We start from the raw sequence: 24,549 nt of genomic DNA on the forward strand, positions 1-24,549 counted from the left end.
TAGATTACTATGAAAAAGTGGAAATGGACCCTCTAAGTTGTTGGAACTCAAATCAAAATAGTATGATGAAGGATGAAATTGAAAGTATGGTACCTGCCCATGTAGTTGGTTATGAGATAACCTCCAAAAAATGACATTTGGGCAGGACTTCCAAAAGCCATGCGCAATGGTGTCAGAAATGCCAACATTCGTGAGTATAAGAGAATTGAGTTCATTTTGGGTTGTAAGCCAAGTTGGAAAGGTTGGGCCGATCCGCACGTCTTCTAATCTAATTGTTATCAGCTTAAAAGGAGGAACCCAGTCCTGTTTGACCTTTAAATCCAACATCCAATTTGCAGAAGATCTCGTACACAACGAAAGAGATTTTAACCAGGTGAGATTTTGAAAATGAGCTTCAGTTAGGACACCTTCCCAAAAATTCCAGCATAGGTCCAATGAAACAAGCCTTGACAGTTTCCCGATGCTTTTTGGAATTGATCCGTTCAATTGATTATTTGAGAGAGAAAGTTCTTGCATTGGCGGTAAGTTCCCATCTTCAAGGCTGCTATTGAAACCTTGAGACAAGGCATCCACAAACTCAGTTACCTCCCCACTTAACATGTTGTTAGTTAAATCCAAGCTGCGCAAGTTCGTTAGATGTCCCAGACCAACCGGAATAGCACCTCTAAGCTCACAAGACTCAAGTTTGATTGTTGAAAGCCCACTCACATTTGACAACCATTGAGGTATGAAGGAATTAAAATGGTTGTAAGAGAGATCGAGGACTGAAAGTAGTGTAAAATTGATGGAGAAAACAGAATGAGGAAGACTAACAAGTCCACAACCAGCTAGGTGTAACTCCCGTAAGGAAGGAAGCATATTAACTGCATGAAACCAATTTGGTACTTTCTCAAGATTTACATAATTCATTCCAAGGTACTTAAGAGAAGGAAAACCATCAACCCATTCCTGACTTTCGACCTCCAATCTTGGAGATTTCTTGAAGTTAATGGAAATTTTAATTGAATTGAGGTCTAGATATTGGAGCCTTGAAAGATTCCAAAGATGGGGAGGAATAACTCCAACAAACAATGAGAAAGAGAGATTGAGATACCTCAAACTTTCAAGGGAACCTAAAAACTTTGGAATATTGATTCCATGAAAATTATTCAAGCTTAGGTCAAAGTAACTCAAATGCTTTAGATCGAGTAAAGAAGAACTTATCTTGCCCCCAAGGCACGGCTTGTTTTGAGCTTCCATCTCTTCATTTGAAAAAAATAGAACTCGATCATAAAAATGAATCGGCGGAAATGGGTTTCTGAGGTCAAGCTTGACAACATTTCTTGTCTTGTTGTCACAGCCAACACCTATCCAGTTGCAGTAATCATCACCAACCCAAGAAGAGAGACGACCCGATGGATCTGTAAGATTGTATTTAAAGCGGAGAAGTGCTTCCCTCTCCACCTCTAAGTATCTTAAATTTGGGCTCTTGGTACATGAAATGGGTTTAATAAGTTGAAGGTAGGAAGCAGCTCCAAACAGAGAGAAGAAAAAAATGGGGATGAGATGAAGAGTGGACATAAAGTTAATCATTCTACCACTGAAATGCTTGTGAGGCTTAAGATATGCATGGAGAGTTCAAGTATTTATTCTTGGCGATGAGAGAGGGCGCTACCTTTGTCAAATTGGGACACTTTGGAGAATCAAGGCACTTCTATAACTTACACGTGGCACAATATATGATGTAGTTTTTTATCTAAAGTTAAACTACATCGTTTAGGTTCTGTTTGGGATTGTGTCTGAAGCGGCTTAAAAGTGCTTTCAACACTCAAAAAGTCCGTTTAAGAAAAAAGTATTCGTTTAGTAAAAAAATTAAAAATGTTTTTAATGGTTCAAAAAGCCTAAAAATGGTCAAAATGCATTTTTGGCAAAAGCTTAAAAATAAAGCTTTTGCCCAAAGGCTCTTTTTAACTTAAAAACTCTATTTCTCAAGCGCAATCTCAAATAGACACTTAGAGCATGTTTGAGATTGCGTTTGAGAAATAGAGCTTTTAAGTCAAAAAGAGTTTTTAGTCAAAAGCTTCAGTTTTAAGCTTTTGTCAAAAGTGCGTTTTTGTCATTTTTAGGCTTTTTGGACCTTTAAAAGCGTTTTTAATTTTTTACCAAACGAGTACTTTTTTCTTCAAAATGGCTTTTTGAGTGTTAAAAGCATTTTTAGACCCTTCAAACACATCCCAAATAGGCTCTTTATATTTTTGGGATTGTGTTTGAAAAATAAATATTTTAAGTTTAGAAGCATTTTTTTTTGCAAAAACTTCATTTTAAGTTTTTGCCAAAAATGCGTTTTTGTCATTTTTAGAGTAAAAAAGTCAAAGAAATACTTTTAGAATCTTTTATCAAACATGTCAGCTTTTAGTTTGACACTACTTTTTAGATATTAAAAGTATTGTTTACCCTTTATAACACAATCTCAAATAAGCTAGTCGTATCGAAATACCTGACAGCTTTTTTGACTGTATATAATTTTGTTTTTAAAAAGTTTAGATGTATGTGATGTTACCGATTAAAAAATGGCCGAGTTTCAGGTTATAAGATAAAAGTTGTATGTGACTCATCATGTTTATATGTTAAAGTCAATAATTGTAAGAGTCGTGATTATATTTAATTTGAAGTTGTGATAAATAATGAAAGGCACTTTCTTGACCGACTTATTAGAATAAATCCAATAAATGAAGGAGCTTAGAAGTTTATCTCAATGTATACATACAAAGACTCCATGCGGATCGGATTGCCTCTTAAATTCCACGTCGACCCCATGATGTCAATAATTTCCATCCACCTCCAAATTAAACAAAAAATGATAGACCATTCAAAATAGATATAACATGTCACGTTCGGAAAGCTAAGTAATGAAATAAATGAACAATTAAATAAAATTTAATTATTACATGTAAATATACATAAGTTGTGTAATTTATAATTGATGGAAAAGTCCATATACCCCCTCATACTACCATTTAATTGATAATGTTTCCCTCCAAATTTTCAATTCGGACCGTCTCCTTCAAACTATTAAAATATTGTCAATGTTCTCTCAAGGCTAATAAAAAGACAAAAATGACCCTATAAATATTTCAATAAGACAAAAAATATCTTATAAATTTGAAAAAAGAACAAAAAAAATATTTTTTTAAAAAAAACGTACTTATTTTTGAAAAATAAAAACGAAAAAAAGAAAATTTTTTATTTTTTAAATCAAAGTTCTTAAATTTTATAAAACAGAAATTTGTATTAAATAAAACAAAAGTTTTTTTTAAAACGAAATTTTTTTAAATTTTTATGAAAAACGAAATTTTATTTGAGTTTCAGCTATGTGATGTTATTTGAGTTTCAGCTTTGAAGATAAAATTGTACGTATATGAACATGCATATACATGATGAGTCAATAATTCAAAGAGTCATTGTGAATATATTTTACTTGTGGTTGTGATAATGAAAGCATTGATGACTTTCCATGCACATGTCCAATTTCTTGACTGACCAAAAAATAAATCCAAGAAAATAAAGGAGATGTCAACATTTGCTATAAATCCAACAAAAGTTTGGAAGTTTATAATCTGAATCCAAAGAATCCACCATTTGCAAATTGCCTCTTAAATTCCACATGATGTCAATAATTTCCAAGTGACAATCCTAAGTTTATCATGTAGCTAAGTTTTTATTGACCGACTAAGAATAAATCCAATAAATCCAAGTCCTCTTCATGCAAATTGCTTCTTAAATTCCACGTGGACCACATGATGTCAATTTTTTTTTTTTTTTTTTTTTTTGCAATGGAATTTCTGGATATCCACTCTCTTCATTCATTCACAATAAATCCCAAAGAAAAATCTACTTTGGGAAATAACAAAGATGTAATTGCTGTTCACGTTGGGATTGAAAGTTTATCTCAATGCAAAGACTTCACTCTTGGAATCGTTTACACGCAAATTACGCGTAAGTTTCATACGGATAAAATTTTCCTCTAGACTGCAAGTAGGAGTCCTTTAATAACAATTATTTGGAATCATTTTCTTACTTACCTCCATATATTTTAAAGTTTCGTTATCAATTTGTCCAATCAATTAAGTAGGATAATATATATATATATATATATATATATATATATATATATATATGACTAAATTGGTTATTTAATTATGTGACATTGTCTGGATTCTCAAATATTACTGTTAAAGCATTGATTAAGTGGTTAAATTTACCTCTTCCTATCAACTTAAGCTTTTGGGATAACTGTGATTTTAACATGGTATCAGAGCCAAAGGTCTTTAATTCAAACCCTGTCTTCGTCAAATGACCTCCCATTTAAATTAAATAAATATTCTACGTATTGAACATCACACAATTAAAAAGAATAGTTATTACTGGGAATAGAAGAGGTTGAAATTGAATAATTATTCAAATTCTTTAGTTTGGTAATAATACACATGGTCTAATTGGAATTGAATCAAAATTACTTAAAACCCCCCACATTATTTTATTTTATTTTTTCAATTCATATTAGAAAATAAAAAATTAAAAAATCTTAAAAAAACTTAAAAGCCACCCCCGAAATTCAACAGGGGTGGTCACGGCCACCCCACAGGGCCTTTGGGTGGCCGAGACCACCCTAGAGGAGCACCAAGGGTGGCCGCAGCCACCCCTGGAGCAGATCTGGGGTGGCTACGGCCACCCCCCGATGAGCATCAAGGGTGGCCATAGCCACCCCGAGATGCCACGAGGGTGGTCGCACCACACTCGGATGCCTCGGGGGTGGTCCTACGAGGAGTCCGGGGGTGGTGCAACCACCCCCGCCTCTTCTGTGGGGGTAGCCGACCTCTAATTTCCATATTTTAGTTATTTATTTATTTATTTTATAAGTTTCAAATAAAATAAAAAATAATAAGGGTATTTTTTTTTTGAAAAATCTATTCTATTCCATAAGGAATAGCTATTCCTCTCTTCTTTTTTTTTAGAGGAATAGCTATTTTTGTGTGTATGAGATTAATCATTCCCATGTGAATAACTATACCCATACCAAACAAAAGAATGACTATTCCATAGGAATAACCATTTCATTTCAGGGATCTATTCCGCAAACCAAACGGACCTTTAATGAGTAATGCTATGAACCATCTTTTTATCTTCTTAAAGTTAATGTGGCTTTTAAAATCACCATTGGATAAAAATCTAAATATGATTCATCTAAAATGTAATAATAATTTTAAAAGCTATATTAATTTTAGGAGGATAAAAAGATGATTTCTAATATTAATTTTAGGAGGATAAAAATGATCGAGTTTCATCTTTGAAGATAAAATTGTACATGTTGATTCGATAATTGATGATAATATTTTATTTGAGGTTGTGATAATGAAAGCAGTGAGAACTTTTCATGCACATATATATCCAATTTCTTGACTGACCAAAAATAAATTCAAGAAAATAAAGGAGATGTAACATTTGCTACAAATGAATTCAAAGAATCTATGCTTTGCAAATTGCCAGTTAAATTCCGCATGGGGCCCATGATGTCAATAATTTCCAGATTCCAAGTGATAATACTAAGAATAAATCCAAAAAATGTAGACAATGAGAAATAAAAACGACATACGTAACTTATCTCATCAATACGGCCTAGACTCTTCTTTTCAAGTCCTCTTCATGCAAATTGCTTGTTAAATTCCACGTGGACCACATGATGTGAATTTGTTTTGCATGTGATAATCAATAATAAAGCGTATGGAATTAATTTCTGGATATCCACTTTCTTGATTTAATCCCAATAAATTTAAAAGAAAAATCAACTTTTGAAAAATAAAGAAGATGTAATTGCCGTCCACTTTCAGATTGAAAGTTCATCTCATCAATGCATAGACTCAAGGATTGGAGTCGTCTATACCCAAATTTCACCTAAGTTTGACATGTAACATAAGGGCCCTATGACTATGATGACACATAATTTGTCCGAGGCGAAGGCTGGGATTTTAATGTTGTGGGTTTAATTAAAGGGTTAAATACTCCATACCCCCCTGGGGTTTCTCAACTTTATTTTTTCTCCCTTGGGGTTTCATTTTTATCACAGGAGGTCCCTGTAGTTTTGATAAATGACCAAATTAGTCCATCCGTTAGTTGACCGTTAGACTGACACGTGGACCAATCAGACGTCGACACGTGGCACATATATTAATTTTTTTTAATTAAAAAAAATATTAAAAAAAAGAAAAAGAAAAAGAAAAATCGGACGAAACTGGGGGTGGCTTGGCAATTTGGGGGTGGCTCGGCCACCCCCTTTGGCCATGGGGGTGGCCGAGCCACCCCCTGTGCACCAGGGGGTGGCTCGGCCACCCCCGGTACCCACTGGGGGTGGCTCGGCCACCCCCAAGGCTCCATGGGGTGGCCGAAACCACCCCCAACCACCATTGGGGGTGGTTTCGGCCACCCCCAAGGCTCCATGGGGGTGGCCGAGCCACCCCCAGTGGGTACCGGGGGTGGTTTCGGCCACCCCCCTGGAGCCCAAGGGCACCAGGGGGTGGCTCGGCCACCCCCATCCGGCCAGATGGAGGTGGCCGAGCCTCCCCCAAATTGCCAAGGGGGTGGCCGCGCCACCCCCAGTTTCGTCCGATTTTTCTTTTTTTTTTTTTTTTTTTTTAGTATTTTTTTTAATTTAAAAAAAAAACATTTTTTTTTAATTAAAAAAAAAATTAATATATGTGCCACGTGTCGACGTCTGATTGGTCCACGTGTCAGTCTAACGGTCAACTAACGGATGGACTAATTTAGTCACTTATCAAAACCACAGAGACCTCCTGTGATAAAAATGAAACCTCAGGGGGGAAAAAATAAAGTTGAGAAACCCCAGGGGGGTATGGAGTATTTAACCCTTAATTAAAATTGCGACTTCTTAAATTTAAACCTTTTTTTTTTTTTTTTTTTTTTTCTGAGCTTAAAATTTAAACTTATGAATAAAGATATTTTTCTTAAATTGTATTAAATCTGAATAATAAGTCAATGCCGTATGCGTTCTAAAAAAATGTGTGTATTTTAGAAAAAGAGATGAGAGAAAAGGTTGTGGATGCAATTCATTCTACTCTTCTTTATGACTCTCTAAAGAGTCGATGCTAATTGGTTGGGAAAATTAAGAAACAGCTAATAATTCAATTAAACCATTATGCACGGTAGAGTTTTTCATCCAGATCCTTTAAACCATTGAACTACCACCTTTGATGGTTTTTAGCTTATGTGTTTTTTTTTTTTTTTTTTTTTTCTAATTAAAAGAGGGGGGAGGGGCGACCAGTGTAGATTTTCCCCCCTGGGCGTGACCATAGGGGCCCCCCCTCGCCATGGAATGTCCGGTTTGAGCCATAGCTACTGCCTAAGCGGCGAGCCCGTCACCACAGCCCCACAAAGGTGCGAGTTGGTAAAGCCCAGAGTTGAGCACGCACTACTACCGCAAGCGGGTTCGAACTCGTGCCCCTGGAGGGGGGGATTTACCCGGCTGCTTTACCATCTCGACTACCACCTTGGTGGTTAGCTTATGTGTTGAATTCTTAATAAATGTTGTAAAATTAGGTTTTTACACCACATTTGGGTAGAAGATTTTCTCTAAAAAAATGGTATCCTAATATGTCAAGTCAGTAGTTCTGAAACCTATGGTATTATATTAGATAAGGCTGGGCAAATTAATCATTTACCGCCTACTGCCCTTCCCCGAGCATCACTGACCGACAATCAACTTTTGACAGTCGGTAGGCGGAATAAAAATATTGTTTCAACATCGGTTTGGTTCGGTAGGCAGTAGAATTGTTTTTTTTTTTTTTTTTTGTCAGTTAATTGACTTAACTGATTTTTCAAGTAAATTTTGAATTTTATCTGGTAGGTTTCCTTATTGTGTTTGTGGAGGTGATTTGTGGTTGTACTTGTGGCCTGTGTTCCATAAATTTACATTTTCTTTTCATTTATAAATCATATGCTTTGTTGATTTTGTAGTTACAAAGAAATTGATAAATCTTAACGTAAAAACTTATAACAGACAATTGACCGACTAACTGACCACCTATTAACCAACTAACCGATTAAGCAAAAAAGTTGAAACTATTCCTTGTTAGTATGAAGTCGGTTAATTAATTGACTTAACCGACTTTCATGAATCGGTAGACGAAAATTTCCCTACCGACACCGATCGAACCAATACTCACCCCTAATATTAGATACAAAACTTGTATAGTTATAATTTTGCTTTCAAAAAATTTAGATATATGTGATGTTAGTGATTAAATGATTGAGTTTCTGGTTTGAAGATAAAACTGTATTTGATCAAGTTGAGTCAATAATTCAAAGAGTCATGATTATATTTTATTTGAGGTTGTGATAATGAATTAAACAGTGAGGACTTTTCATGCACATATCCAATTTATTGACTGACCAAAAATATATTGCCTCTTAAATATTTCCACATATATGGGGCCCCATGATGTCAATAATTTCCAAGTTTATAATCTAAGAAATGTAGAGCATGAGAAATAAAAGCGACGTAACTTATCTCATTAATACCAAGACTCTTCCCTTCAAGTCCTCCTCATGCAAATTGCTTGTTAAATTCCACGTAGACCCCATGATGTCAATTTGTTTTGCAAGTGATAATCAATAAAACGTATGGAATTTCTGGATATCCACTGGATCTCTTGCTTCAATCACAAGAAATTTAAAAGAAAAATCGACTTTTGAAAAATAAAGAAGTTGTAATTGCTGTCCACTTTCGGATTGAAAGTTCATCTCATCAATGTAAAGACTCAAAGACTCAAGGATTGGAGTCGTCTATACCCAAATTGCACGTAAGTTCCACATGTAACATAAGGGCCCTATGATTATGATGATACATAATTTGTCTGAGGCCGATATATATTGGTCCATTGTATTCATGACTTTTTTATTTTGAAAATTTAGATGATAATTTAAATTTAGATTACTTTTTTTTTTCTTTCCTGAATACTTACAAAAAAATGCTTGAATGTCATATCAAATTTAATAACAAATTGAAAATTTAGATGTGTATGAGTTAAATATGGTGTATTAGTGCCATATCATATAATAATGACAAATTGAAAATTTAGATATGTATGATGTGATCAGTTAAGTGTGGACCGTGTGGTTGAGTGTCATATGAAGTACTAGTAATGACAAAAAACAATTCCAATTAATTAATTTAAACTTTCTTTGACGGTGCCGACCCCCGGTTTTGGGCTTTGATGATGTCTATACTTCTGGGCTGTTACGAACAGGGCCCATGGGCTCAGGTCGTATATGTGTAACACTAGAATTAGCTAGAGGGGTGTATATGGTTTGTTTGGTGGTTTACGAATTTCTCATTCATCCAAAAAAAAAAAAAAAAATGTAATCATTTTTTACTATCAAAATTAGAAACATACCCAAAAACTCTTCTGCATGCAAATTGGTTGTTAAATTCTACAAGCTAGGACCCATTTCGTCAATAATTTGCATGTGATAATTATCAGTAAAGCGCACATCGCGAGTTCATGCATGTCATCCTAATGTGGTAAACATGTGGGGAGGATGGCTTGTCAATTGTCATGTACCTAATATTTGTTATTTATTTATTTATTAATTTCCTTCTTTCATGATCAAATAATGAAATGTTTCTACAAAAAAATAATATGATCAAATAAATTAACAACAAAAATATTGTTATATAAAAAAAATTTCCAGAACTTTTTAGTAAAAGTTTTAAAATCCACTTTCTTTTTGAATGACATGCATGGCATAATATAGTTCAGTACATAGCATTTTTTTTTTTTTTTTTTATGAAATGTAGTACATAGCATTTGACATATGGGGCATGGGTTCAAAACTTTAATGGCTTCAACCAGCAAATTTTTATTTTTATTTTTTAGAACAAAAAAAAAACGAAATCCCAACAAAAACCCTAGCCTAGCTGGTGCATGCCATAACCATTTTGTCTATTTTTTGAAAACAAGTTTAAATTTAAAAGGTGGTTAACATGACATTAACCCTTGGTAAATAAAGTCAGTTTGATCCATAGCATTAACCCCTTTGTAAAAGAAAATTATAATCTTTGATTCGTGGCATTGAGCCTCGGTAGATGAAATAATTAACCTTTGTTACATGCCATTAACCCTTCTTATTAACCCTTAGTTTATGAAATCAATCTTTGGCACATGGTAATTAAGAACCCTATCTTGATCCTTGGAGTAAATCTTCTTTATTGGTTTCCAAAGCCCCATCTTTGAGCCCCCTACACGCATATATACCGGCCACCTCAGGCCATTCGGCCACTTTGATTTTGCTTCCCTCATTCTCTCACTTTCTCTCAACTCTTCTCATGTACACCCAAGTTTTTTAGAGCCAAAACATCTACCACACTCCACTCTTCTATGTTATACCACACAGTATGGCGGGGGAAAAGTTTCATCAAATATTCCTCCTTTTGATTAATTTTCACACCATTAGCATATTATATATACCTCCTGATGGTAGTCTTTTGCTTGAATATTGAAAAACTGATTTGAACAAATTAAAAAGTGATTATGCTGCTTTCATTGAAGGTCCCATATAATGCTATATATTTCTTTTCATATCAATTGCATGAAGACATACATGGTGAGATAGCCAAACCTATAGTACATATATACATAATCTTCTTAAACCATTTTCTGGAATGAAGACTAAATTGCACTACGTACGTTTACGGTATTCAGATTGTCCAACTTCCACTTAAAAAAAAAAAAAAAGAAAAGAAAAACCACGTTGATGTGCCAATCCCGTAACTTTTAAGCAATGGAAAACAAAAATAAAAAAATAAACATAAATTTTCTCATCTGAAAGACTGAAAAAAAAAAAGAAGGAAATTGAATGCGCTTATACAAGTGAAGCGTGGAGCTCATGCATCAATTTATATATAGCATATCATTTTCTAAATTAAATGAAAATATTAGTTTCGGTAATGTAATATTAAGAAAGCTGGTAATTAAGAACCTAAAATGGTTAAATCGATAATAAGAATATAATGGTGCCATATGATGACAAATGGTTATTAGAAAATGGGATGCAATAAAAGAAATAAAGCCTCACACAATTGTAAATCATTCATATAACCACATGAAGCCAATTTGTAACTTCCTCGAGATTTACATATCCCAAATTAAGGTACATAAGAGAAGGATTAGGAAACCCATCAAACCATTGTGGGCTTTTGACTTCCAATACCCATACTGGAAAGGGTATGACCATTTGGGTGTTGGATGAAAAGGAATATGAATTGAGGTCTAGATATTGGAGCTTTGATAGATTCCCAAGTTGAGAATTCACAAAGTTGTTGATTCGGAGAAGCCCACCACAGTCGACAATTGCCCCAATATATGGCTTGCATGGGCCATAAGCCCATATTGTTAAACGGATTAGATCGTCTTTATCTCACTAGAACTTTAGAATAATCATGGTCAATTTTACTTTGTCCCATCTAATAGTTGTCAAAATCTAATTCGAGGTACGATGCTATTTATGTTGTCACAAATTCCTGTAATTGTTGCTCTAAATTACTTGTGTTTTCGTCAAATCAATCTTGTATCTTGGAATCCTTTCCTTATTTCTTCTGTCCTATGTTTCACTTTTGCAGACTGTGTTTCTCCTATATTCAAATTTTTTATCTTTTATCTTTTTCTTTGTGTTTCCTGAATCTGTTTTCAGGTAGTGGATGATGGGTAACCTTAAACATTGCTTGATTCCCTTGTAATATATATAGCATCAGAAAGTTCAATGATTGGTATTGTTATTACAGGTGATTTACCCAATTCTTTGAATTCACAATGAAATCTGCACTTATAAGCACTAATTCCTTGCACCCATTTGCTCCGTTTGGTGCGCATATATGCTCTAAGCCTAAGAATCCCATTGTATTCTGCATAAACGCATTACTTTGCCCGCCCTACTCTCCTTGAAATCCCAGTCCAAGCCATCTAGATTGGTTGCGCTTTGCGCTTCCCATAACGCAAGCCCTTCGAATGCCGAACTGAAGGATCGTGGGGTGGAGGAGGTTCCGAGTGAAGACTTTGTTGAAGATGAGAATTCACAAAGTCGATGGAATGTAGAAGTGGGGAGCCCCAGTGTTCTGCCCAATGTTGTGCCGGCGGCCAAGTTGAGCTTGAGTGACCAAGCGTTCTTTCTCCTGGCCTTCATTGCTTGCATGGTATGTGGAAATGTTGTTGTTGTTGTGTTTTTTTTTTTTTACTGTAATTGTGTTGCTATTCAAGCTTATAGCATTCAATACCTTTTTGAGAAATGCTGCACATACTCCCATACTCTCAAAATCTAATGTTGATTTTAGTCACAAGTGAGGGAGTGTGAGAATAAGAGCGTGGGTAGCATGTCTCATACCTTTAATGGATTTCTTTGTTTGTTTAAGGCATGCTTGCTTTTCCCATTTGGGTTTAAGGGATCAGTTTAATCCTCCATTGCATTGGAAGTGCACATCCATGGCTTGAATGGAACTATTCAGAATAAGATGAAGCCTTTTAGGAATTCATGAAGTCACTACATTTTAAATGTTTTGTGTAGTGGTGATGGCTACAATGATAATGACTTTAACAATTAATAATGATGGCTTTTTGAAAAACTCTATCCAAAAAGATAATTTAAATTTCTATTCTCGTGGAACATGCAAACAGGGTTTTAATAAGTCTCACTAATCAAAATTGTAGTTAGGTGTAAGATCTCATATTCCCTAAAAAGAAAATTAATAAAAATAAAGTAAATATGGATGCTTATTGATCATTAGTAAGAGGTGACTTTTATGATAAGGAAAAAAATGAGGAAGCCATATAGAGAAGTATGTGCTTTAATAATGTGTATTTCCCCCCCTGTTCTGGTCACAAAATAAATGAAATAAAGCAAAAAATGGATTTTTGTTGCAACAACTGATGTTATTTGGCATTTACAACAGATTGGAAACTATTTTCAATGCGTGACTTACCAAAGGAAAATATGCTATTTGTTCCCAGCTAATTAATTGATACTTACATATGTAAGAATAATTGGCTATGATTTAAGTAGGCTGTGGTTTAAACTTGTGGTAGTTATTACCTATGCTATTCTTTGCTAACAAACTTGAAGCTTGAATTTTATTGTTGACTATGATCTACGTTAATTTCATCATTATTGATAATCATGAATTAATTTCAATGTTTGCAGACTTCTGTGGCATTCACTAGCCTTATTACTGCAGCTGTCCCAACACTATATGCAAGTAGTCTAACTTTATGATTAAGTGCGGAATTTATTATTATTATTATTATTACCATTATTTTTTGGTGTCCTACTCCCAGCACCACACGTCAGGCTTAATTCATCTCACATAAGTCTATTACAACATTACGACTACCTGTTCTTTTGCATTATGCCTAAAATATGGATAAACCAGTGATTTATTAGTTGCAGCAATTTCTGTAAGTTCTTTTGGAAAGTGTGTTTTTTTTTTCTTTTATGAGCAATTGTTTCATTTCTCATGCCGTTTTAGCTAATAGCTAAAGGTTGATCCACTCCCACTCCCAAAGCCCCCCTAAAATTTTGTTACTGCTAATTGATTTAACAGCCACTAACAACTCTATGTTCGTTTGGCAAAACTCTTTAGAGGGTGGTTTTTTGCTTTTTGGTTATGAGGTGACATAAAGGTAATAGTTTTTTATGGTTTGAGTTGTATGTTGATGCTTACCTACCTTAACAAACGTTGCCAAACGAGCCCAGAGTCTACCTTTTTCTGTTTCCTGACTAAACATTTCTGAACGCATGCAATATATGGAAACATGCTGCCAATTAGTCTGATATGGAAGATAAATATGGTCAAATAAAAAATTGTTATATTAGGCAAAGCTTGCTTGGAGCCTACCTTCAAATATTTTTCTCCCTTATATGTTTACCTAAGGAGAGGTATGACAAACTAGTTTGAGTGATTGGTGCACTTGCTGTGGGATTGGTTATATTGCTGATGTTAAAGTTAGGTTGATGCTCTCTGCATAACACTAAACTGTGGTTTCTTCCTCAAAGACTTTACAATCCAAATTTGTTCTTGTTAGATAAATGTTTTGATTATCTCTGCTGGTTAGTGTATGCGTGCATAAATTTTAGGGCCAAAACCAAGATCTATAAGTTTGAGCACTAAATTTCAGGGTTGAAATAGTATGGTTTTGGTGATTGATATCCAGATATGCTACTGCCTGAGGAAAATAACGGAAAAGTTGGTTTGGGTAGGATAATGCGATGTCTAGCTTTTGTAGATATATATCTGCTGGCTATGTGTGTTAAGCTTTAATCTCTTGACTTTCTCTGGCCTGGCATAAAAATGATGGTTTTCTTTTAAGATATGAGAATTCTAGGTGGTCTCAAAATTTTCTTTGTAGCCAATACCTCATGTTTCTATTTTCTGCATGCTTGATCAAAAACTTAAACGATGTTATCATATCCTCAATTTGCAATATACATTTCTTGTGTTGTTGTCACAGCCAACACCTATCCAATTACAGCAATCATCACTAACCCAAGAAGAAAGACGACTCGGTGGATCTGTAAGATTGTCTTTAAAGCAAAGAAGTGCTTCCATTTTCACCTCTAAGCATCTTAAATTTGGGCTCTTGGTACATGAAATGGGTTTAATAAGTTGAAGGTAAGATGCAGTTCCAAACAGAGAGAAGAAGAAAATGGGAAACCCCGTGAGCATAAGAGTGAGAATTCATATTCTAGGAAAGGTTTTGAGGGGTTATGCATAATGATGAGGGGAGTGTTATCTAGGTTAGATGAGTTTGACAAGAGTCACAAATCTGTATCTAGGGTTAGGAAGGTTAATACCATTCACCCGTTGAGGGGGAGTAGTGATGGACTCACCTAGAGTAAGGTGGTCCAGAACATGCCTTGGATTGGTTGTCTTGCATATTTCTTCATATCCTAGAGTATGTATCATTCATTGCATTGCATTTTGTTTCTAATTTCTGTTCTGCATATATATGCATTGCATTAATTTTGTGCATTTTATTTTGAAAAAATTCAAAAAGACAAATATTTTTTTTAAGGTTGTCTGCTTATTGTTATCATATACACCTTGATAGTCCATAAATTTCTCATGTATACTTCATGGATCCAATTCCTTATAACTCAAAATGTGCTTACTATACATGAGATGAATATGTATTAATGGACTGATTTTTTTTTGTGCCTAAGCATAAGCTTCTATGGTACATTTTACCTATGCTTGAACTCTTGTGCACATTTAAGCTTATATTAAGTATGAATTTGACCTTAAGGGTGAGTTATGTTAGGCAACCATATGAGGATGATTGACTAGTTGTGTCTATTAAATTGACCAAATGCTAGTTGAACCTAGGACCTAGAAATTCCAACATTCCACTAATTTCTTTTTAAGCACTAAATGATTAAAGACAATTCTCAAAGTGAAAAATAGTGAAACAATAAAACAAAATAACATATTCCAAAAGAAATTCTATTTCATTGTGCCTTATTTGTGCTAAACTTGTCCCTATATAAATAGTCGTGACCATATTCATTGTGGAAAGAGACAGTCACTACCGGACAATTTTTGAGTATGTGCTATTACTACATGGGAAGTGTATTGGATGAGGGTGACACGACCCTAGCAAGGTTTGACTTTTGTTTAGATATACATGTCAATCTTCCCATGAGATAATTTAAGTTTTTTTTCTTGCTAGCCTATCCCCTCACCTTATAAGTTCTTAAACTTACTTGATGGTTAGCTTTCACACACAACACACAACTATGGGTCGAGTGGAAGATGTTGCTTTGCTTTGTTGAAGAAACTTTTGTTTCATATCTTTTTATCCTCATGTATATTTTGGACATTTTGAGAAATAACCAGATAATCATTTCTTCATACATGAGTCTTTTATGTTATCATGTGTGTATTTGACATAACGAGTCTTACATTGAGGGGGAGAATTTTTTTCATGATCTTGCATTTCACTCATTATGCATTCGTAGCTTTGATCATGTTTATGTTTCTGTGACTTTCCTTGGGCATACTGGTGTTTTACTGCCCTTGATGAGAATAGATAGAACATCATAGATGATTTTGATTTTGATTTTGATATACTTGGTGCATCTATGAATGATATTTGTTTTGTGTTCTAATAGATTTGGTGAGCTATTCATGATTATATTCTATTCAAATCTGTTATATTATTGATCATTATTTATTTCTGTTCCACATATGCCTCTATGTGTTTTGTGAAATGTTTAAGGAAAATTGAAGACCTTTTGTCATTCTGTGATAAAAAAGAGAGAGTAATGATGGGAGATGATGGGATGTCTGCATGTTGGTTTTTGTCACCGAATTGCCAAAGAGGGAGTTTGTTAGTATTTTTGTTGACATTTATCTCTAGGATTTGGTTAACTTTTTCAATGCGTAGGTATATTGTAATCTGGAATGTGCAGGATTCTAGTGTTACAGGATAACTCGAGATATTTTGCTTGATAGTAGATATGATGCGGCTAGGCTATCGGTTGCCTCTGTATAATGCTTATATACATACTTATTTGTCTGTATTTGTTGTGTGCATATGCCAAGAGACAATTGACATCCATTTGATGATTACAAACACTGAAAAAAAAAAAAAAAAAAAATCAATTTGATGATAACATTGAGTTATTTAAACTTCATCGGGTGGAGCTAATAACAGAAACGAATTAGGCAATTAGGCAATTAGCATGACTATATATATCGAGTAATCTAAAATTAAAATGCTAGCGTTATCCTGTAACTATTAAAATCATAAATATCTCTCACAAATCTCTATCAAAATGTTAAAAAACAAAAAAGTCCATGAATTCACCATTTCTTCCATAGAGTAAAATTACTTGGAAGGCTGAAAAAGAAGGAAATCAATGATTTTTTACGACTGAAGCATGAAAGCCCATGCATTCAATTCGCAGATTCTATTTTGTTTTATAGCACATCATTGCTTGAATGACAATATTAGCTTCAGTAATGTAATATTAAGAATGATGGTTAAAATTGTAAATTTAGGACTTGTCTTGTCTTTAGCCAACCGTTCGCTCACAACACCATTAAATAGAGAATGAAAATATAATAGTAAGTAATGAGAAATGGATTTTGGAAAATATAATAGTAAGGGAATGGGCTATAGGATATCTGCTGCTAGTGCTCTTAGAGTGGGCACATTTACCTATTTCTCTCAGCTTATTACTTGCTCCCAAGTGAATATATAAATTTCGCAATTGACAGAAAATAGGAATGAGTGAATGTAATGTAATGCTTTTATTTCATGGGTGACACCCAATCCCACCAATGAAACAAGCGGCATATCTATTTGCCAAAGCAATTGAATTATGAGTTGTGCGATATACCAACCCTCCGTCCCATTTCTGTTTTACTTGGTTGACGTGGCAATGTCTAAGGATGGAATGAGGGTGTAGTATGTAGCATTACTCTTGAATTATTATTCAATTTTTTTAGTTATAAGAACTAATATTTAAGTAAATGAAGAGAAGATTTCATTGAAATTCAAAACAAGGGAAGAAAAGAAAAAATATATTGCAATCAAAATTTCTTGTGAGTGTTGGTATCATGTGGATACCCCTCGTTAATTACATTACATTGACTATGTTTTTTTTTTTTTTTAGGTACTTTGGAAAATGTAAATTCATGTGCTCTTTGATTTAGAAAATTTATCACATTATGCTTGATTTTTATAAAATGTTTGCAAAATTTTATGCATCGAAAGCAAAAGACAGAAAATGAGAAGTTTAGCAAACAAAGCCATTGATTTTCTAATAATTGTACTATTTCGATTTCTTAATTACTTCCGTTTTCTTGACAACTAAACATAGCATAGGTGCTTGCAGTTATATGCCATGATTTTGAAATTAATTGTGCTATTTTGATTTCCTGCCCTTCATTTTTTCTACTTGGATTGAAGTAATTTAAGAATAGCATGGTTAGGTTCATACTATTGATTTCAATTTATTCAGTCATTTTGTGGTGACTTCGCTTATTCTATGGAATTATCAGAAGTTGTTTTTTTGGTGATCAACTGTATTGTACATGGAAATGCTTTTGCATTCAAAATCAAGTGTGCATGGAACTTGACTATGTGAATATACTGCTTGATTTTGTAATCAAACAGGATTACTACTCATCAAAAGAAATATAGTGCTTGATTTTGCTCCATCTGCAATTAGTGTTTGTTTGAAGTGAAAACAACGTAATCTCTAATGCCTGTCAGCATTTTCAATTTTGATGATTTGGATTTTCTCTTCATCATTTGACAGATGCGGAGATAGCTGATGGGAATCAAAGCATGCATTCTTTAAAGCCTGCTGGTGGAATAGGGAAGAAGTTCAAAAGGAAATTCAAGATGGGTAAAGGCAAGCGCCCGCCGTGGTAAGGGCATCAGGAGGAAGAACCATATTTGATTCCATAACAGATACTGGTAATTGATATTTCTCCTACCGTACTAATGGTATCAAGTGGCCTGTGGGCAATCTTGGTAGTTCTAAGATAGGTATATTTTGTATTCTGTTTTTGTGTCCTAGGGATTAAGTTTGGAAGGTTGTTGAGTGACATGAATGTAGACTATCCTTTTTCTTCTTTTATCACAACTTATAAGTATGGATGGATGGCTTTTTTGAGTTTTTCCCCACGCACACAGAAAATTTTTGTGGATTGAAGGATATATCAAATTAGTGTAAAAACAGAAAATTATTCAACTGACTGTTTTACCAAACAGTCACCATTTATTGTGAAGACTCCAAACTTTTCTGAAAGGAAGGCTAAATTCCACTACCTTTATGGTATTCAAATTGTCCATTTTTTAACTTTATATACGTTTTAAACACTTTACAACAATCATCTGCTAATTTGGTATTTTCCTAAAGGCTGAGAAGTGACCTCTGTTTTCTTATGGGTTGATTAATTATGGCTTTGTGATTTTAAATATGTGAACATCATCCTCAAAAGTTGACTTTATTAGAAATGGGTCTTGGGCCTAACTCAACCCAAAAGCTAGCTTAAGAGTTAAGGTTTCCTCTCACATTATAAATGGCCAATCTTCTTAATACTCAAGCAATGTGAGACTTCCAACACGTCCCCTCACGTGTGGCGGAAAAACATCCAAGCCAACATGTGCGACAATAGGTGACGGTGGGCCACAGCCAATTGGGCTAAACATGTGTGGCGGGAGGACATCCAAGCCAACACGTGCAACAATGGGAGAGACGGTGGGCCACAACCAATTGAACCTGGCTTTGATATCATATTAGAAATGAGTCTTGGGCCTAACTCAACCCAAAAGTTAACTCAAGAGTTGAGGTTTCCCCTCACATTATAAATTGTCAATCTCCTTAATATCCAAGCAATGTGCGACTTCCAATAGACTTTGATGGATGTTATTATGGGTCATCAAGGGCGGGGACCAAGGCATTCTAGGAGGTGATGGAGTCCCCCCAATGCTTGCTGGTACAAAGAGAAAGAATCCAGGAAGATTCCATTCTTTTTTCATTGTAATTTAATTTTGTAGCACACTTTTTTAAAGTTTCTTTGGTATTTGCTTAATTTAGGTGGAAAACGCACACTAAAGCTTCCCCCAGAACTCGCATACGGCATGAGAGGGGCTGGGTGCAAAGGAGGTAAGCAGTCATCTTCTATAAAAGAAAATTTCGTCATGCGTAAATTTCCTTTGTACATGTAAAAGTAGCTTAATCCTAATGTTCTGTATATAAATAATAAGATTTAACAAATAACAATGGCAGTATCTTAAGTTTTTTTCAGCATATTTTGTTTGTTGCAGGTTCTTGTATTATTCCTCCAGATTCGGTTCTTCTGTTTGATGTAGAATTCATTGGCAAGGTATGAGAAGTAGTTGCCACAAAGAAAGTGTCTACATCAATCAGTTTTTGGTTTTCTCCAACTTTTTATTTGTAAAGTTGAAGAGAAGAATCAAGAAAGCACAAATGTTTCATCTCTGAAGAGCATTCATGCTTCCACTGTTGCACACATTTGTCAATTAGAGACCCAAAAGACAGACCTTATATCATTATTAAGTAAATACATTGTGAAAGTGAGTTGAAGGTTGAGTGCAAATAATTTTTTGGGATTATGCTTACGAGCAAAAGCTCGAGTTTTACCTAACTCGTGTAGAAGGAATGCTTTGCACAGTGTCATAAAAATCAAGTTTTACCGAACTTGTATGAAATGAGTGCTTTTCTCATCATTAGAACATTAGACGCCTCGTTTATTAAATATTGGGTCTTGAAAGCGCTATTAATAGTTGAAGTGACAATGATGGAAGGTGTTTGATAAAAATGATGACTTGCAATAGTAACGATAATGATGTAGTAATGTGAATAGTGATGCTAATGATGGTAATTCAATTGCATTGGATTTAGGGACAGAATTGGAATTTACCATCGGAAGACCAAAGCATAAATGAAGGGTAAAGCTTAATTTTAATAGGGCTAAGTCTAATTTTTCTGTCTGAAAAATTGAAAAAAAAAAAAACCATTAACACATTTTTCAAAATAAATTATAAAATTATATTCAAAACTTAAAACACTTCTTAAAAAATAAAACACAACATATATTTTGTAAAAAAGAAAACTTAAATATTTTAAAGGAAATAGTTTTATTTTTCATTTTTCTTTTATTTTATAAAAATAAATTTTTTTTTTCATTTTTCAATTTTACAAAATATTATTCCAAAATTTTATCAAACAAAATTTAAACTTTTCTTAAATATGACCTCCACCAAATAAATTATCAACTTTTACATTTTCAAACTTAAAACGCAAAACACTTCTCAAAATTTTACCAAACGAACTCTAAGATCTTTCGGCCCAAGTTGAAACCCCGATTATTGTTTTAAAAAATGACTATAAAGGAGAGAGTCATTATTATATCTTGTGGTGTTTTAAATTTTAGTTCGAGTTCTTGTAGTATTTGTAGTGACAAATTGTAAAAAGAAAAAGGTAAATAAGAAAAAAAAAAAAAAAAAGAAAAAAAGAAAAAGAAAAAGAAAACAATAAAAGTGGGACAGGAAAATCCTTATCCAAGATGGGAGGACAAGATCCGAATCAGCCAAACAGACCCGAATATAGGCGAATCCAGAAATCATAGCCCTCTTTTATTTGTTTAAAACCCTAGCGACCCCGGAAGACAAAGCGAAAGACTAGCGAAGGCGGTGGTTGAAGAAGAAGAAGAAGAAGCGATGGCGAAGTCAATGAGGTCGAAGAAATTGAAGAGGCTTCGAGCGATTCGGAGAGAGATGGTGGAGCCCTACTACGACAACAAAGATGTTGCTAAGCTCGCTGCTCAGGAGGCTGCCCTCGCTGCCCCTAAGCTCCCTGCCCGTCCCACTTCTACCAATACCGATATCACTACAACTTCAAACGCTATGGGTAACCTCTCTCTCTCTCTCTGCTTATTATCCAGTTTCTGGAGTTCAATGATTTGCCTGGTATTCAATATTTCCCTATTGTTGATGGTGTTGTGAGTAGTAGTTTATAGTTTTACAAAATTATGTGCACTTGCATTTGGGGTTTTTCATGCTAGTTTGTGATTTTGTGTGTAGCCCATTTTGGCTTATGATGTAGAACCCATTACCCACCAACACATCAACGCCAGTATTCATGTCCTGCCATAATGATATGTTTCAATTCTTATACAATGACCGGATGATACCCCTTATGATTCCTCAGTATACGCAGGAATGGCAAAAGGGGGAGAAAAAAAAAATGGAAGCTTTGTACTGAATGAATTGTGCTACGCTAGTTTCTTATGTTGGATTCCTCGAGTCTACCATCTATTTTTGTTCTGACCAAGTTCTCTCTGTGAAACCGTTTTAGTTATTTCTTAAGGAGGAAACAGATACTTGTATTTCTTAGCAACAAGCTTATTGAGGCTCTTATCACACCCAAACTTGTTTTGATTTACAAGTATATATATAGACCCCATCTGCAGCTCGAATTCTCACCTCTGTTTTTTTACGCAAAAGATAAAAACTGCACTCCAACTGAGCGCTACTTTTCAAACTCAGTAATATTAGGAAATAATTGGCTTTGTTTGTTAATGTGTTTTGGGGGCACTTTTTGTTTTTGGTTTCACATAAAGGTGAAAACTGCTTCTTCTTTTTTTGGTGTTTTGAGGACTAATTTGCCAGCCAATGGATAGATGTTTGTGTTGGATGGCGTAGATGACAACCAGGGAGTCTCCGTCAATGATGATGTTGTTCTTTATCCCCAATTTTGTTGCTTTCTAGATGGCTAAAAGCCGAAGGGCGGCTTTGGCTTCTCCCATGTTGGGGTTAGAGTGGGCTTTCTCTCAGCTTATTATGGGGCATTATCTGCTCTCAAGTGAATATGTAAATTTCGCAATTGACAGAAAATGAGAATGAGTGACACCCTTTCCCATCCATGTAACAAGCGGTGTATCTATTTGGCAAAGCGATTGAATTATGAGTAATGCGATATACTACACCTCCATCCCATTTCTCTTTTACTTGGCTGACGTGGCAGTGCCCATTAGCATTTGATTTTTTTTTTTTTAATAAAGGTGATGTGGACAATGCCACATCAACCCTGGAGGATGGGATTTATACTTCAATTTTTTTAGTTATAAGAATGAAATATTAAATCCATGAAGAGAACATTTCATTGAAATTCAAAACAAGGAAAAAAAAAAGAAAGAAGAAAAAATAAATCGCAATCAAAATTTTCTTGAGTGTTGCTATCATGAGGATACCCATCATTACGTTACATTGACTCATTTTGTTTTTTGAGGTACTTTGGAAAATGTAAGTTCACGTACTCTTTAGATTTAGAAAATTTATCACATTATGCTTGATTTTTATAAAATGTTTGCAAAATTTTATGCATCGCAAGCAAAATACAGAAAATGAGAAGTTTAACAAAAAGCCATTGATTTTCTAATAATTGTACTATTTTGATTTCTTACTTCCTTTTTCTTGGGAACTAAACATAGCATAGGTGCTTACAGTTTTGAAATTAATTGTGCTATTTTGATTTCCTGCCCTTAATTTTTTCTACTTGGATTGAAGTAATTTACGAATAGCATGGTTAGGTTCATACTATTGATCTCAATTTATTCAGTCATTTTATGGTGACTTTACTTATTCTATGGAATTATCACAAGTTGATTTTTTGGTGATCAATTGTATTGTACGTGCAAATGATTTTGCATTCAAAATCTAGTAAGAATGGAACTTGACTATGTGAATATACTGCCCGATTTTGCTCCATCTGCAATTAAGTTTTGTTCATCTCTAATGCCTGTCAGCATTTTCAATTTTGATGATTTGGATTTTCTCTCCATCATTTGACAGATGTGGAGATAGCTGATGGGAATCAAAGCATGCATTCTTTAAAGCCTGCTGGTGGAATAGGGAAGAAGTTCAAAAGGAAATTCAAGATGGGTAAAGGCAAGCGCCGTGGTAAGGGCATTAGGAGGAAGCACCATATTTGATTCCATAACAGATACTGGTAATTGATATTTCTCCTACTATACTAATGGTATCAAGTGGCCTGTGGGCAATCTTGGTAGTTCTAAGATAGGTATATTTTGTATTCTGATTTTGTTGAGTGACATGAATGTAGACTATCCTTTTTCTTTTATCACAACTTATAAATATGGATGAATGGCTTTTTTCCCCTCGCACACAGAAAATTTTAGTGGATTGAAGGACATGTGTACCTATATTCAACTGACTGTTTTACCAAACAGTGTTGGAACAAGTACAAAGTTCTGTAAAAACTTAGGGAAGCCACAGTTTTTACGGAGGAAGCTAAATTATGAAGTCCAAGTTAGTGTTTTAACTGAAAACAAGATGCCACAACAGTCTCATTTATAAACAATGTTAAGCATGCGACTTTTGTTTTGAATGAGAATGATTTAAGTAGAGATGCACATGCTGATGCAGTTTTATTGGCAATAGCTGCATCTGGATTATGCATTTATCAATTATAGGTAACTGTATCTGCATCACGTGGTTACTAATCATTATGTGTGGTTATTGCGGTTATTGAATGCTATTATTAATAGCTATTCGCATATCAAGTTATGGGCATTTTGGGCCTTCTTTGGATCTCTATTATGGCATATTTTATATGCGTTTGAAAATGTTTTTAACCCTGTTTTAGTGTTTTTTTTAAGCCATAATGTTTTAGATGAAATTCATATCTTGATTCCACATTTCAGCTTAAAAATAAAAGAAAATACAAATACCCCATGATGTGTTCATCCACAAAATACAAACATACAAATTACAAAGGGCTATTGTTCAAATGTAAATCCAACAACAGTACAAATCCAGCTAACATTTTACAAATTCAAAACATAAAAAACATGATTAAAGTTTAAATGTAACACATTCAAAAGCGGATGATGAATTTGTTGCAAAGACTAAAATCTTCTTTGGATTCAAGGCTAAATTTCACTACGTC

At 34.4% G+C, this 24,549-nt stretch overlaps 2 protein-coding genes and 1 long non-coding RNA gene across 3 annotated transcripts; 2 read left to right on the plus strand and 1 right to left on the minus strand.

Moving 5' to 3' along the window:
* Positions 1-283: 283 nt before the first annotated feature.
* On the minus strand, positions 284-1,572 carry LOC148587989 (receptor-like protein EIX1). The gene is made up of 2 exons (XM_088513642.1): positions 408-1,572; positions 284-312 (listed from the first exon to the last, which is right to left on the minus strand). Exons 1-2 carry the CDS (start codon positions 1,570-1,572, stop codon positions 284-286), a joined length of 1,194 nt encoding a protein of 397 aa, XP_088369768.1.
* A 17,912-nt stretch (positions 1,573-19,484) lies between these two features.
* Positions 19,485-20,056, plus strand: LOC132169203 (uncharacterized). Its single transcript, XR_015909804.1, has 3 exons — positions 19,485-19,552; positions 19,654-19,722; positions 19,884-20,056. It is a non-coding gene; the product is annotated as an uncharacterized LOC132169203 (long non-coding RNA).
* Positions 20,057-21,219: 1,163 nt separating this feature from the next.
* Positions 21,220-23,764, plus strand: LOC132171968 (uncharacterized). The gene is made up of 2 exons (XM_059583387.2): positions 21,220-21,489; positions 23,433-23,764. Exons 1-2 carry the CDS (start codon positions 21,300-21,302, stop codon positions 23,570-23,572), a joined length of 330 nt encoding a protein of 109 aa, XP_059439370.1. The 5' UTR covers positions 21,220-21,299; the 3' UTR covers positions 23,573-23,764.
* The last annotated feature ends 785 nt before the right edge of the window (positions 23,765-24,549 follow it).

This window comes from Corylus avellana, chromosome 1 (assembly GCF_965113065.1).
Source record: "Corylus avellana chromosome 1, dhCorAvel1.hap1.2, whole genome shotgun sequence".
In the NCBI taxonomy this organism is placed as follows: Eukaryota; Viridiplantae; Streptophyta; class Magnoliopsida; order Fagales; family Betulaceae; genus Corylus; species Corylus avellana.

Bases quoted from the DNA above. Each gene is read 5' to 3' on its own strand.
- LOC148587989 (XM_088513642.1), bottom strand. From the start codon at position 1,572: ATGATTAACTTTATGTCCACTCTTCATCTCATCCCCATTTTTTTCTTC. The intron at 313-407 runs GTGTCCTAACTG...TTGGATTTAAAG, and splicing joins ATGCTGGAATTTTTGGGAAG to GTCAAACAGGACTGGGTTCC.
- LOC132171968 (XM_059583387.2), top strand. From the start codon at position 21,300: ATGGCGAAGTCAATGAGGTCGAAGAAATTGAAGAGGCTTCGAGCGATT. The intron at 21,490-23,432 runs GTAACCTCTCTC...ATCATTTGACAG, and splicing joins TACAACTTCAAACGCTATGG to ATGTGGAGATAGCTGATGGG.